General features: G+C 38.2%; 1 protein-coding gene across 1 annotated transcript in view; it reads right to left on the minus strand.

Annotated features, from left to right (window-relative positions):
- Nucleotides 1-4064: 4064 nt before the first annotated feature.
- tpgs2 (tubulin polyglutamylase complex subunit 2) overlaps nucleotides 4065-16997 on the minus strand; it is a 40008-nt gene continuing 27075 nt past the window's right edge. Inside the window, exons 5-7 of the mRNA XM_073064216.1 lie at nucleotides 12744-12857; nucleotides 8017-8180; nucleotides 4065-7511 (exon numbers count right to left, since the gene is read on the minus strand). Coding sequence (XP_072920317.1) covers nucleotides 7275-7511; nucleotides 8017-8180; nucleotides 12744-12857 — 515 coding nt within the window. The 3' untranslated portion in view covers nucleotides 4065-7274. The remainder of the gene's footprint in view (nucleotides 7512-8016; nucleotides 8181-12743; nucleotides 12858-16997) is intronic.

Raw genomic sequence — 16997 nt, forward strand, 5'->3', positions numbered from 1 at the left:
TAGTAAGGGAAGTAAGGGTTATGGGGAAAAGGCAGGTAGGTGAAGATGAGTCCATGGCCAGATCAGCCATGATCTTATTGAATGGCGGAGCAGGCTCGACGGGCCAGATGGCCGACTCCTGCTCCTATTTCTTATGTTCCTATGTTATGTTCACTGCTTGTTTCTATGTACATGTGATAAATAAAGCTAATCTTTAAAATGCCTGGAGCATAGTTGTTATAACTAACAATGTGCTGTCAGAGAGTCAAGCACAAGATATCATAGGTTTTACTTGATCCAGACACTTGTGAAATTAAACTATCATCTCAGTGAAATTTTGGAAGGTTCACTCAGGCAATGCTTCATAATCATTGCAAACTCTTCCACATCTTTCCTTGTGAAAAGAAAATCAATGTTGAAAGTCTGAGGAATGCTGCAAAGAAAGCTCACTTCCACATGAAGTAATCTCCTCTTGCTTGGATGAGTGCAGTGCCAGCAACTTTCAAGAAGCTTGACAACATCCACGAAAAACAGCCCACTTTCTTTCATTGACACCAACGTTAATTTACAATGTCACTAACAGACAGTGGCTGGAGTGTCTACAAAATTTACTGCAGTTACTTGCAAAGGCTACTCTGTCAACACTTCTCAAGTCCACGCTTTCAACCAGCAAGGACAAGGGTACAGATTCATGGAAATTACACACCATACTGACTTTGAGATATATAGCTACTCACTCTTTGTCGTTACTATGTCTAAATCATAGAACTCCTTCTCTTTTACTATGTGGGAGAACCTTCTCAAAAACTGTGTCTAAATTCTAGAACTTCTTCTCTTTGACTATATGGGAGAACCTTCTCAATAACTTTCTCAAGGGCAATTAGGAATATGCATGCAGTCTCTGCCAGAGATGCGCTAATTTGAAAGCTGATTTAAAAGGATCAAATGAAAATGCAAATGTGTGGTGTTATTCACATTGCCAACTCCATCATATCTCAAGTGAAAAGTACTTCAGGAACTTAGTTAGGTTCATCAAGCAACCCCTGAATTAAAAGACACTTAGCAGTGGAAGTAGCTCCTGAACTTCAACATCTAACTTATCATGCTGATTCTTCACTTGTGTAAAGGTCATTTATGGCCCAAACATTCAAGGACTCACTCTTCCAAGCATCAATAATGAGAGAAACTTATCAAGGATAGAGATGCAATCAACTGCCAATAGGAAGAACACTTCAAAGAAATCCTCAGCTGCGACTGCCCATAACACAAGCACTATTGATTCCATTCCAACCTCATCATCACTGAAGCTGAAGAGAAAATGTCACAATCCAACTGAAAAACAAGTAGGCCTTGAGAACAGATGGTATCCCTGCTAAAGGTCTAAGAATTGCAAAGAGGAATTACATTCAAAACTTTATTTCTAGTACTTGAAAAGAGGAAGAGTTGCAAATGGACCTCAGATCTGTTGTAAATGAGACCACCCTCAAGAAAGCAGGCAAATCTCATTATGGCAATATACCATATTCTCCCTGGTGTCTGCTACAGAGATGACATAGGCAGTGTACACTTCAAGTGCTGCCTCCTAGCACGTTAAGAGCTGCTCCCTGAATTGCTGAGTTCCTCCAGCATTTTGTGTGTGTTTCCCTGAATTGTAGTGTGGTTTCCTTCAATCTAGAGGCAGAATGGACGCAATCCTTACCATCAATTCTGAGAAATGCATATAGTGTTCAGGGCTTCTTTTGACAGAAAGGTACAGTGGATCATCTATCTTAAGTTTGAATGCCCGGAAAAATACATCTCTATCTTATGCTTGCTAAAGGATGGCACACAAACCCTGTTCATAATCACAGGTCTACAGCAGACACATTTAGACCATGTATTTGCCAAATAATTTTCTCAGTCATACTTACTGCAACACTGCATCTCAATTCCAACAGATACTTCACTGGACTGGAGCTAATCTACAGAAATAATGTGAAACTCTTCAGCCTACATCATCTCCATTCTGGAACCAAAGATACTCCGGGTTTAGACATTGAGCTGCAATAGGCAGATGATACCTGGGTATCTACACTGAACTCCAGATCTTTGTGGAATTATTTGAAACGTATGAGAGAACTGGCCTTGCACTTAACATAATCAAAACAGTGTTAAATCCCACAGAACAATACTTCCCTTCAAGCATTTTGGTTCTTGAACTGATTTGCACCATATTAATCACTAACTGTTTAGAAACACTACAATCATCTTGCACTACAATGGACTTTGTCTTTTGTTTTACTCTAAATGTGTTCTTTCCTGTATAATGTTTCTCTTGTGAATATTGTGTATCAGATGTCATGTGCCTGTGATGTTGTTGCACGTAAGTTTTTCATTGCACTTGTCCATACATAGACTAAAGTATTGACAATAAACCTGACTCTATTGACCCTGCTGTGCAGCAACAACTTCTGACAATAACGGTTCACAAGGGCTTGGTAAATATGGACACTTTAACAAAGACTCAGATTAATGATTAAGTGCATCTTCACTTTCAATGTGCCAGCAAATTCTTTGGCTAAATGTGAGAAACATATTGAAAGATCAAAGTCATCAGATCATTCATGGATTCAGTGATCTACTGGGCTGCAGTGATCATCATTGTCCTATGTACCTCTGAGTCATGAACTACCCACGGCAGATACCTCAAAACACTGGAGAGGTACCACTTTTAATGTAGCTGCTAAGTCTTCCAAATCCACTGGTAGGACAACATCAGCATCTTCTATTAGAGCATATGGATGCTCTAATAATGAAAAATCAGTATGGATGGCTGCACCACATCACACTCACAAGACACCTTAAAATAACACACTGTTTCAAGAGATTACCAGATGGGCTGATGATTTGATTCAAGGATTTCTCAAAGCTTCCGTGAGAGTGTAACATTCCCACCAAACATCATCAAAGCTCCTCACCACCCAGGCCATTCTCTTTTCTCACTGCTGCCATCAGGTAAAAGGTACAAGTGCCTCATAATTCACACCACCATGTTTAAGAACAATTACTACCTGCTCTTGAACGAAAGGGGATAACTACTCTCATTCTATTTCTGGTGTTCCCACAACTTAAATTTAAGGACTCTTAAGGACCTTAAGGACTCTTTTTGTTGTTATTTCATACTTGTTATTTGTTGCTATTTATTTATATTTGCATTTGCACAGTTTGTTGTTCACTGATCCAGTTTAACAGTTACTGTTCTACAGATTTGCTGAGTATGCCCAGGGTTGCATGTGGTGACATGTACGTACTCTGATAATAAATTTTACTTTGACTTTGAATCTCTTGCTCATGATAGCTCAAAATGCAGCAACACACACAAAATGCTGGAGGAACTTTCCAGCATTCAGAATGGCCTGGAGAACCTCAAATTCATTTGTCAGGAAGGATGTAGAAGCCCAGCATGAACAATGGAAAGGGCATAGTGATTCACAAGCTACCAATTCACCCACCTTCTCAAACAGCTCATGCCCCAACTGTGTCTATGTGTGTCACATTGCTCTCATTAACCATATTGGATGCCACAGAACTAGATGCATGCACACAACTTGGGTATTAGCCTACAAAGTACCCAGGACATCTTCAAGGAGTGGTGTCTCGGAAAGGCAGTGTCCATTATTAAGGACCTCCAGCACCCAGGGCATGCTCTTTTCTCACTGTTGCCATCAGGTACAAGGTACAGAAGCCTGAAGGCACTCAACTCAGCGACTGAGGAACAGCTTCCCCTCTGCCATCTGACTCCTAAATGGACATTGAACTCATGAACACTACCTCACTTTTTTGATACGTATTATTTGTTTTTGCATGATTTTTAATCAATTCAATATACATATAGTGTAATTGATTATTTATTTTTACTTTTTTCCTTCTATATTATGTATTGCATTGAACTACTGCTGCTAAATTAACAAATTTCACGACACATGCCAGTGATAATAAACCTGATTCTGATTCTAACAACTCATTACCCCTTAGGAGTGTAAAATAGAAATAGATGTCAATATTAGATTTAATCTTACTTTTAAGTCACAAACTTTTTTTTGGGTCTGTTGGCACACCTGTATTGAATATATCAAAAAATGATTTAAAAATAAGATCACAAATAATGGATTATATTTTGAAGTGTAATTTAATTTTATTTATACTCCAATCTGCATAGTTGTGCACATTGTGACTGCATAGATAGAAATCATCATGAAAACAAATATTTACATAATGTTAAATTCTCTCCCTCTCCTACCCACACGATTAACAATATTAATTTAACTCCTAGGTGTTTTTTGACAAAAACATTTTCTTATCAGGAATTCATAACAAAATATCACAAGTTTATGTAAGCAATCTGTTATTGGCAATGAACACTTTGTCAAAACAAACGGCTTCTCGTGATTTTTACCATGGAATTTTCTTATGAGTAGTATATGCATAAATTGTAGGGGATAACCACAAGGCTTGTCAATTGATACATAACATTAAAATAGCTTCCACCTTTCATTAGCTCCAATCCAACACAAGAACTATTTCCTGACCTTTGATAACTAGTTAGTTATACACGCAAAAAAATATGGCTGTAAATTTCTCACTGTTGTCTTATTCTTTTAAAAATGCCTATTTCATTAATTTTAAGCATTATGTAATGAACTTCTCGATCTTTGCTGAGGACAAAATAATGGCTAAGAAGTGACATTTATATTTTGTTCAAGAAAAAATAATGATGAGAACAGCTGCCTTTATGTTTTGGGTGAAAGTTTTCCTTATGTCTCAAACTGTATGCAACCATTTCAATTTTCCCCATATGGATATATAGTTTTGGACAAGTTTCTTTAATTATATTGTTCTATGCTTTCTGAAGGCAAAAAATAATCAATATGACTATTTTGTAAAGGGAAGGAAATGTTTTATATTTTACACTGATTTACTGTAATGACATGCATGATTTCTCTTGTTGATAACTTCAATTTATTTCTACAGTGTGTAATGATGCTAGCACTCAAAGAATTAAGGCAGCCAAAAAGCTATGAATTCTAACAATAGTATAACATACTGCAGTTTGGTAGTTAATTAAAACACCAAACCATGCAATATTATAGTGCAGAAAATGACCATCTAAAATGACTGGCTATATGCCTATTATATTTGTTTCCTTCATAAATAGCTTGTTTAATTGTTAACACCTATTAAGTGGGGCTTAACACAAGAGTCCACACTGACTTAACATGCAACTGATAGAAAACAATATTTTAAGTGACTGATTTGATCCCCTTCCAAGGAAGTTAATTAGTAGAGACTTCTCAGTAGAGTGTTTGTTGATGGAATAAGATTGAAGTGAATTTACAGTGCAATTTAGAAAAACAGTGCAAATAGCATACCATCTTTTTGGCACTTTACTGAGCAAGTGGAAGTTCAATTAGGATATGGGAAAACATTTACATCATGCTGAGAACTGGTAATCTTTAACAAGAAATCTCTATAAAGCAATTGAATCTAAATAATATTTAAATATTATTTTGCATTCATGGCAGGTAGAAAACATACAAATTAAAACAATATTTATATATTTCGAGACAATCTCTCCTTATACTCTTGGAGACTAATGAAGCGTCTTAGCCCAAAAAAAACACTGACTGTTTATTTGTTACCATAGATGCTGAGTTCATCCAGCATTTTGTAATAGTTACGATTAGAGACTTTCATATTGGCCAGGTAGCTATCGATAGTGTTCTGTTACGGCTGAAGATATGGTATATCAAAACTGAACTTTGAATGTTACCAAAAGCACATAGCAGTCTACTAACATGAATCGAGCAATATGTTGTGCACAAAAGGTGTCTGATTAACAGTATCCTCAAGAGTTGGAGTCAATAGAAGAGTCACTTTGGCACAAATTTTCCAGCATCGTGTGATGAGCACAAATAATAATCTTCCATTATCATTTATAAGGAAATAGAAAATAATTTTGTGAACTGCAGCATACCATATTCTCAAATAGCTAAAGAAGTGATGGAGGGCCCCCGAGTTAATCGATTTTAATTAGATCAATGTAAGAGAAGTATGAAGCATGTCAAGGACTTACTGAGGTTTGGTCTTCTGTCTTATGTAAACCAGAAGAGATAATTAAAAATAGAATGATTAAATCTGAACTTTCATGGACATACAAATAGAAAGAGGAGAAACCCATTCGGCCCCTCTGCTATTCAATATGATTATCTCAGTGCCACATTCCCATACTATCCCCATCCAACTTTATTCCCTTAGTATCTGAAATTCTGATTCAGACATCGAGAACCACTTCAGATAACTGAAGTACCGTACATCAGTAATTAAAGTTTGACTAGATTATTTTAAAACATAGTAAAGGCAACAAAATACTACCAAGAAGCAGAGAACTGAAAACAAAAACATTCCTGTTGAAATAGCTTCTGTTGGTTTTCAGGCATTCAATTAAGTGAGCTAATGAAGGGAGCAAAGGAAGATTCTATTCTCCAATTGATTAACAATTTTTCCAATAATTATTTAGAAAAATGAAAGTTACAGCTAAGAACGATGTTGTAAAAGTTAACTACTGCTCAGTGTTCTTATAAACATCCATTTTGTTTAAATGAAATATATATTTTAACTGAAAGATTAACCTTCAGCTGCTTTAAGGCTGTGTTGCCACATAAAATGATTTGACTGTGGACACATCCGTGAAACCTGCGTTATTTCTATCATCGAAAAGGAATGAACAGAACTATCACGAAGGGGCAGACTTCAATAAATAATCTTCATGTGAAAATCATTTCTGGTTGTTAATTGCACACATTCTGGGATGAGATCAATAATTTTATACTGGATTGTTTATTGTATTATTAAAATGTGGTGTAGCTTCAGAACCAACTGAAATCTGATGGAGAATAAGAAAATCAGAAAACACCACAGATTGCACTTACTTCACATCATTTAGATTTCAAACTCGGGTGTAAAATACAAATAAACTTAAAGCAATTGTGCTCTGGTTATTATTTACATTAATACTGTTCATCATAATATATCTTTGGTGATGTTTGTAAATCATGCATTTGCATCATGATGTACATGATAACACTAAAACACCACCTTTTCTGTACTTGTAGGAAGTCCGATTAATACAATATTCTTTATCTTCACCTATTTGATCTTTCCTTTTTGTTAATGACAACAGCATAAGCAGAACAGCTCAGGTGACAAAACAGAACAAAATGTCTGCATCCAAATTGCTCCAGAGGACAGGATAAAAATTAAGGAGTCATTTTTTTTGTAGTGCTTCCCACTTGAGGTACGTTCTTGTTTGTGACCAAACTGGTTTGACTCTTCTGAGGTCCAGCTAGCTGTACACCAGACTTTTTCTTTGTAGGCTGAAGTTTACTTTTGTTCTTAAAGACTTGGTTAGGATCCAGCTTATTAATAAAAGTGACATCGTCGTCTGCTACATTATTGGTATTGTAGACAACAGGTTTGTACATATTGAACCATTGCTGAAAATAAAGTAAATATATGTTGTGAAATTATATCCAATTTGCCACAAAATATTGTGGAATAAACAAATAAATGTTGAAGAAAAAGCTGAAATAAGACATCGATAAGATGCCAAAACCCATGTTCTATTCATTAACAGCTGTGATTTCTTAAGGTATGTCACAATATTTTCATGCTGACAAAACTGGATGATCGATTTGACAATTCTTGACAAGATGTTCTGGGTATGTACCAGAATTCTAATTCCATGCAAGTCGGAGACTAAAAAATTCTAATTAACTCAGGGAAGTATTTTTGAATTACTTGATTTAGATAGTTAGAACCACAATCAGTTAAAAAAACCTCTTCAAAGCAGTGAGATTTAGAATTTATGAAAACTGTTCAATAAAACATCGTATCTGCACATTATAGACTATTGCTTTTTGGACTAGCATTATTTTGTCCATTTGAAAATGAACTCTGCTGTTTTTTTTTACAGAATATTAAAAACATAGTACTTCCTACCTTGACCTGAGGAGTAATACCATATTTTGTCAATGCATACTGCCACTGGGGTAGTCCCAAGTAAATGAGCATAAGTCGATAGTAGGCTGTGAATGTATCAGTTAGAAAATGCCAATAAAGTGCTCTATCCAAGAACCAGATTTCGGCACTAGAAGATACAACTCCTGCAGAGAAAAGGATTATTGATAAATGATCAGGACATCTGATTTTTTTTCTTTGTGAAAGCTTTCAGTTTCTGAATCTGATACCCAAATTACTGATAGCGCCAACCCTTAAATATTTACACTTCAATAAATCATTTACTATTTTCTTGTTTATATGACCATAAGATGTAGGAGCAGAATTAGGTGATTTGGCCCATCAAGTCTGCTCTGCAATTTTGTCATGGCTGATCCATTTCCTTTTCAGCCCCAATCTCCTGCTTTCTGCCTGTATCCCTTCATGTCGTGACTAATCAAGAATCTATCAAACTCTGCCTTAAATATACCCAATCACTTGGCCTCCACTGCTACCTGCAGCAACGAATTCCACAGATGCACCACACTCTGGCTAAAGGAATTCCTCCTCATCTCCCTTCTAAATGGACATCCCTCTATTCTGAGGCTGTGGCCTCTCATCTTAGACTCCCCCACCATAAGAAGCATTCTCTCCACATCCACTCTATTGAGGCCTTTCAACATTTGATAGGTTTTAATGAGATCACCCCCCCCCCCCCCATTCTTCTGGATTCCAGTGAGTAAAGGCCCAGAGCCATCAAACACTCCTCATATGATAATCCTTTCAATCCTGGAATCATTTTTGTGAATCTCCTTTGAACCCTCTTCAATGTCATCATTTCCTTTTAAAAAATAAGCAGCCCAAAACTGCTCATAATACTCCAAGTAAGGCCACACCAGTGCCTGATAAAACTTTTAACATTACATCCTTGTTTTTATATTGTAATCCTCTTGAAATGAATGCTAATGTAGCATTTGCTTTCCTCAATCACCTAAGTCAAATGGACATGGAATATGGAGCAAAGCTTTTTGAAACTATGCTTCAGAAATGCACGACATCAATGAATAAATTTAAACAACTGTGATATCTTAAAATACATTCAGAGTACAAAACTGGAACTATGAGCAATTCTGAAGTAAATAAACTAGAATAAAAAGAACAATATTTTGTTTTCTCTACATTAGAAGTACGTTAAGCAAGTAAGAACAGCAGTTGAAGATTGCAGTTCCATCCTTTGGAGTGTACTTGATTATTCAGTGATATGGCTGACCCTTAAGTTCAAGTCAACTCTCCTACTCAACCTCAGTGTCAAAATTCTAAAACTTCTGATCCAGCCCTATGCAGTGTGTTACTCGAACCAACCATTTCTAATGTGATATTGACAGATTTTTCTCTTCATTAGAGTAAGATTTTGGGCTTGGCAAATGGCCTGCATTTCTAGGGCTGGAGGGCACAGCCTCAGAATAGAAGGATGTCCATTTAGAACGGAGCTGAGGGGGAATTTCTTTAGCCTGACGATGGATTTCATTGCTACAGATGGCTGTGGGAGCTAAGTCATTGGGTATACTTAAAGCACAGGTTGACAGGTTCATGATTAGTCAGGGCATCAAAGGTTATGGGGAGAAAGCAGGAGAATAGGGTTGAGAAGAATAGTGAATCAGCCAAGATGGAATGGCAGAGCGGACCTAATGGGCCAAATGGTCTACTTCTGCTCCTATGTCTTATGCATTTCATACCCTTTCACATTCTTTGTTGAGTTGTTGACTTGCTCAGTTCCTCCAGCATTTTGTGTGCAACTGCAGAATCCCTTGTGCTTATCATTCTTTTGTCTGTATTGTCAGTCAATCTACCTTTATCTCAGAACAATTGTTTCATTTTCTTTCTCCTAACTGCCCCCATTAAAACTAACAAGTAGATAACCTCCACAGTAACCCCAGTTTCAACCTGACTGCATTTCTCCTATACCCAATACATGACCAACATTTTTTGTAATTTAAAACTAACTTGGTTTCTCTCATTCTCAGGTGCGATGAAGGGTCGTTAATCTTAAACATTAATTCTGTTTCTCATTCCACAAATGTTGACTGACCTGCTGAACGCCTCCAACATTTTCTATTTTTACTTTGGATAAGAAATATATTAGGTTGCAATTAGTGAACTGTGCAATTGCAGTAACCAACAAAGAGGTGACAGCAAGGATGTTGTTAGGGCAGAGATGGATAAGCTTAGATCCAAGGAAGGATCGCCCAGTCTACCAGGATTTTCTTAGCAACAATAGGAAACTGAGTGGAAATTTAATTGAGATAAATTCAAGCTTGTATGATTATGAGAAACCTAAATGGAGTGGAGGAATTATCTACCTCCCAGAGTAAATAACGTGAAGACAGAAGGGATAGTGGCACACTCAGATGCTGTGGCCACTCCAGTTTATTGTTCAAAGTCTACGTCTTTTTTAAAAATGATTACAAGACTGCTGGATTCTAAGAACTATCCAATCAGTAAGTTGCTCAATAGTGATGAAGCTGGACTTGCTGCACACTGTTGTGCCAAGATGGCATGCAGTGCGAGTGATTGTCTTGGACGCTTTTTTGTGACTGCAAGATCCTGTTGGACATTGGTAATGCACTATATTGCAAGTCCAATTCACTGGTTCTTTCGTGAAACTGATGGCGAGGGAGCTGCATTGCCTTGGTTGTGGCAAGGACTAGGCCCTCAGAGCATGGCGTAAATGTGCTGGAATCTGAACTAGGGTAGGGCTGGCCCTTCCTATCAGTGCTGCCCTCCAGTGTTCATTTGATGGAAGAGCAAGCTGGACCAATGCAATTTACCATCAATCTGCAGGTCATGCCATTCAGAAGACTGGCTTATAGTTTTTTTCTTTGTGACTATACATTGCCCTGCTATCATAACCATATGTGCTAAATTGAACTATGTTCTATGTGCACTGTGTCTGTGCTGTTAGTAATATATTTTGCACTTTGGCCCTGGAGGAACACTGTTTCGTTTGGCTATTATTTGAGCATGGTTGAATGATAATTAAACTTGAACTAAAGATATGTGTTGAAGGTGACACAAGGGAGACTTTAAATGCTGAAAATCTGGAGCAACAGACACAAAACATTGGAAGAACCCAACCCTTCATTGTGACATGATGTAGCTAAATACGCTGATAAAAGGTTTCTGCCTGAAATGTCAACTGTTCATTTCCCTCCATAAATACTGTCTGAACTGCCGAGTTCCTCCAGCATTTTGTGTGTTGCTATGTATTTAAGGTAATTGACTGAAGAACAAGAAGGGACTTATTATTTTTTTTTACTTCCAGTGCACCCAAGGAATGCATATAGTTTGGGCACTCATGGTACCAAACTATAAAAAACAGCTTTTATGTTAGTCAGCAAGCACCAACACATACCTGGTCATGCAGGGGTTTAATAGATTACGTGAAACACGACACTCTAGCTATGCAATACTGCACTGCACTACGATGATTTTATGCTATAAGCTCTGGAAGAAGACTCCACCTTCTTACCAAACTGTAGCAATTTCTATCACTAAACTACATCTATCAGCAGATAATCAGCAAGGACAAAAGTTTTGATGTATCATATCTACACAGATTTTAATAAGGTGTTTGATAAGGTTCCCCAAGGTTGGCTCATTCAGAAGCTCAAGAGGGATGGGATCCAGGGAAACTTGGCAGTGTGGTTACAGAATTGGGTGATAATAGATGGAGTGTATTCTGCCTGGAGGTCGGTGACCAATGGTGTTCCACAGGGATCTGTTCTGGGACACCAGCTCTTTGTGATTTTTATAATTGACTTGGATGAGGACGTGGCAGGGTGGGTTAGTAAGTTTGCAGATGCCATGAAGATTGGTGGAGTTGTGGACAGGTTGCAACAGCACATTGACAGGGTGCAGAGCAAGACCAAGAAGTGGTAGACGGAATTCAACCTAGAAAAATGTGAAGTGATTTGGAAGGTCAAAATTGAAGGAAGAATACAGGGATAATGGCAGGATTCTCGGCAGTGTTGAGCAACAGAGGGGGTTTGGGATCCTTAACCATAGATCACTCAGTTGTCATGCAAGTTGATAGTGTTGTTCAGAAGGTGTATGGTGTGTTAGCCTTCCTTAGTTGTAAAATGGAGTCACAAGGTAATGTTGCAGCTCAATAAAAGCTTAGGTACACCACTCTTGGAATATTGTGTTCAGTTCTGGTTCCCCCATTATATGAAGGCTGTGGAAGCTTTAAAGAGGGTGTGGAGGAGATTTACTAGAATATTCCCTGGACTAGAGGATATGTCCTATGAAAATGGCTTGAGCGAGTAAGGCTTCTCTCTTTGGAGCAAAGGTGGAATGCGCTGCCAGGGGTGGTAGTAAAGGCAGATACATTAGGGGCATTTAAGAAACACATAGATAGGCATATGGATGACAGAAAAATGGAGGGCTATGCAGGAAGGAAAGGTTAGATAAATTTTAGAGTAGGTGAAAAGTTCTTCATGGGCTGAAGGACCTGTCATGTGCTATAATGTTCTATGTTAAGGTATTGTAACTTTCTGACATAAAAGAAGAAAGAAAGGAGAAGCTGGACAGAAATTTGTATGTTTAGAATTATTGAATTAGAATTATAGAGGAATGATTTAAGGATTCTTACATTCCCTTTTACTTTTAATTGCTTCTACAATAAAGCAAACAGATATAACCACTGATAATGATAATGATAAAAAAAATACCTGATTGGACGTTTTTGTAAACCAAGCAAACTTTCCCGTTTCCATTACAAGAGTCTAACTCGAAAATTCGGTACTGTGAATTAAAATGAGGTTTCTTGAAAGGTTCTTCTTTATCTTATTTAAAAAAAAAGATAAAGTGAGCAATTAGTAAATTTGATTAAACAGCACATTTTATATCTTATACAATCTGCAATTCTGAAAGACAAAAGTCCATCTATTGCAAATGAAGCACAATTGGGGCGCCACCGTGGCGTAGTGTTTAGCGCGACACTGTTACAGCCTGGGGCATTCTGGAGTTCAGAGGTCAATTCTGGTGCTGACTGTAAAGAGTTTGTAAGTTCTCCCCATGATCACGTGTTTCCTCAAGCTGCTTTGGTTTCCTCTAACGTTCCAAAGATGTACTGGTTAGGTAGGTTGATAGGTCATTATATATATCCTGTGATTAGGCCAACGTCAAATAGGTGGGGTGCTGGGTGGTGCGGCTTGTTGGGCCACAGGGGCCTGTTCCACGCCGTATTTCTAAATAAAGTTAAAATTTGGAGACACGCTTGTCTATATGAAAAGTTATACCAAACGCAAGATGCACGACAGGACCATTAGTGACCAGATTAGCTGAATCCCATGATATGCAGTTGCCTAACCGGCTTCTTGCAGTTGGCAAGAGAATAAATTTGAGGGAAAAATGATCTATAATATATGGGGCTAACAGAACTACATTAGCCAGGGCACCAATTATAATAGCAACTAGATTATGGTAGAGCTGTATAAAACACAAACAAGAGATCTGTAGATGCTGGAAATCTGAGCAACACATACAACATGCTGGAGGATTTGCTGGATCTGGAGGAGTCTGCTCCGCCATTTCATCATGGCTGATCCTGGATCCCATTCAACCCCATACACCTGCCTTTTCACCATATCCCTTGATGTCTCAACTAATCAGGAAAACTATCAACTTCCGCTTTGAATATACCCACGGACTTGGCCTCCACCACAGTCTGTTGAAGAGTATTCCACATATTCACCACTCTTAGACTAAAAAAAAATCCTCCTTACTTCTCTAAAAAGTCTCCCCTCAATTTTGAGGCTGTGCCCTCAAGTTCTGGATACCCCCACCAGAGGAATCATCCGCTCCACATCTACGTTATCTAGACTTTTCAACATTTGGTAGGTTTCAATGAGATCCCCATGCATTCTTCTAAATTTCCATGAGTACAGGCCCAAAGCTGCCAAATGCTCCTCAGATGTTAACCGCTTCATTCCTGCTATCATCCTCGTGAATACATTTCCCAACTCTGTAATTCCATCTGCCACTTTTTTGCCCATTCTTCTAATTTGTCCAAGTCCTGCTGCAATTGCATTGCTTCCTCAACACTACCTATCCACTACCTATCTTTATATTATCCACAAAACCATCAATTCCATTACCCTAATCATTGACAAACAATGTGAAAAGTAGTAGTCCCAACGCTGATCCCAGAGGAACACCAGTCACCGGCAGCCAAGCAGAAAAGGGCCCCTTTATTCGCACTTGCTGCCTCCTGCCTATCAGCCATTCCCCTATCCATGCCAGTATATTTCCTATAACACCAGAGGATTTTATCTTGTTAAGCAGCATGTGTGGGACCTTACTGCCCTATTGTCTTGGTTATTATTTATTGTAATGCCTGCACTGTTTTGTGCACTTTACAGACAGACAGATATACTTTATTGATCCCGAAGGAAATTGGGTTTCATTACAGCCGCACCAACCAAGAATAGTGAAGAAATATAGCAATACAAAACCATAAATAATTAAGTAATAATAAGTTAATCATGCCAAGTGGAAATAAGTCCAGGACCAGCCTATTGGCTCAGGGTGTCTGACACTCTGAGGGAGGAGTTGTGAAGTTTGATGGCCACAGGTAGGAATGACTTCCTATGATGTCATGACTTCCTAGGACTTCCTTATGCAGTCCTAGGTAGGTTTGTAGTCTAGTGTAGTTTTTTTCTGTTTTTTTACATTGTTCAGTCTAGTTTTTGTACTGTGTCATGTAACACCATGGTCCTGAAAAAATGTCTCAATTTTACTATGTACTGTACCACCAGTTATGGTCAAAATGACAATAAAAGTGACTTGATTTGACTTATCAAATGCTTTCTGAAAATCCAAGTAAATTACATCCACTGTCTCTTCTTTGTCCACTCTGCTTGTTATTTCCTTGAAGAGTTCTAACAGATTTGTCAAGCAAGATTTCACTTTACAGAAACAAAACACTGACTTATTTTATCGTTAGTCTCCAAGTACCCCAAAACCTCATCCTTAATAATAGACTCCAACACTTTCCTAACCTATGAGATTAGGCTAACTGGCCTATAATTTCCATTCTTCTGCCGTCCTCCTTTCTTAAAGAGTGGAGTGACATTTGCAATCTTCCAGTCCTCCAGGACCATGCCTGAATCAAGTGATTCTTGAAAGATCATGACCAATGCATCCATTAAGGTGGTTGGGATATTATTTTTTTTAAAGAAAAGATACAGTACAGTAACAAGCCCTTCTGGTCTAACAAACCCTTGCTGTCATTTACAGCCATATGACCAAATAACTTACTAACTAAATAACTGGAGCACCCAGAGGAAACCCATGCAGTTACGGGAGAACATACAAAGTCCTTACAGACAGTGGCCGAATTGAACCTGGGTCACTGGTGCTTAGCAGCATTGCAAAAGTCACTATGCTACAGTGCCACCCCAGATCTAGGACATTCTGCCCAGAGATGGAGGCAGACTGTCAGAAGACTTAAGATACTTTTAGATGAGCACCTATAGCACCTACAACATAAATCTATGGAACATGTGCTAGAAAATATGAACAATATAGAATCATATTTTAATAGCTGGCAGAGACATGGTGGGCTAAAGGTCCTCTTTTCTGTGGTTTATAAAGTTAATTAATTCAAAGTAAACGTATTATCAAAGTACATACATGTTACCATATACAACCTTTAGATTCATTTTCTTGTGGGCACACTCAATAAATTCAAAATAGAATAACCACAGCAGAATCAATGAAAGACTGCATTAACTAGGTTGTTCAATCAGTGTACAAAAGATAATTAACTGTGCAAATACAAAAAGAAATAATAATATAAATAAATAAGCAATAAGCATTGAGAACATGAGATGAAGAGTAGTTGCAAGTGAGTCCATCTATTGTGGGGAAGAATATTTCAAAGATCAATGATGGAAACTGAGTGAAGTTATCCCTTTTGGTTCAAGAGCCTGATGGTTGAGGGGTAATATCAGTTCCAGAACCTGGTGATGCAAGTGTATATATGTATATTTAAATAAGTAGTGCAAAAATAGGAATAAAAAAAAGTAGTGAGGTAGTACTCATGGGTTCAATGCCCATTCAGAAATTGGATAGCAGAGGGAAAGAAGCTGTTCCTGAATCATTGAGTGTGTGCTTTCACACTTCTGTGCCTTCACCTCTTTCCTGATAGCAGCAATGAGAACAAGGCATGTCCTGGGTGATGGGGATACTTACTGATGAATGCTACCTGTTTGAGGCATCACTGCTTGAAGATGGCCAGGATACTATGGCGGGTCATGTCCATGATGGAGCTAACTACGTTTACAGCTCTCTGCAGCGTACTTTGATCCCACACAGTAGCATCCTCCTCCACACTGATGCAACCAGTTTGAATGCTCTCCACAGTACATCTGTAGAAATTTTAGAGCGCTTTGGTGACATAGCAAATCTCCTCAAACTCTTAATGAAATGTAGCTGCTGTCATGTCTTCTTTGTAGCTACATTTATATGTTGGGTCCGAGTCAGATCCTCAAAGAAAGACACCCAGGAACTTGAAATTGCTCACCTCTTCCACTTCTGATCCCTCTATGAAAACTGCTGTGTGTTCCCTCTTCTTAACGTTTCTGAAGTCCAATCAGTTCTTTGGTCTGATGTTGAGTGCCAGGTTGTTGCTGTGACAACACTCAATGAGCTGATATATCTCGCTCCTGTACACCCTCTCGTCACCAGCTGAAATTCTGCCAACAATGGTCGTACCATTAGCAAACATACAGACGGTATTTGAGCTGTGCCTAGCCACCCAGTCATGGGTGTAGGGAGCAGAGCAGTAGACTAAGCACACATTCCTGAGAATGCCACTGTTGATTGTCACCAATGTGGAGATGTTACTTCTGACCCACACAGATTGTGGTCTTCCAATTAGGAAGTCGCGGATTCAGTTACAGAGGGAGATACAGAGCTGT

This window comes from Hemitrygon akajei, chromosome 13 (assembly GCF_048418815.1).
Source record: "Hemitrygon akajei chromosome 13, sHemAka1.3, whole genome shotgun sequence".
In the NCBI taxonomy this organism is placed as follows: Eukaryota; Metazoa; Chordata; class Chondrichthyes; order Myliobatiformes; family Dasyatidae; genus Hemitrygon; species Hemitrygon akajei.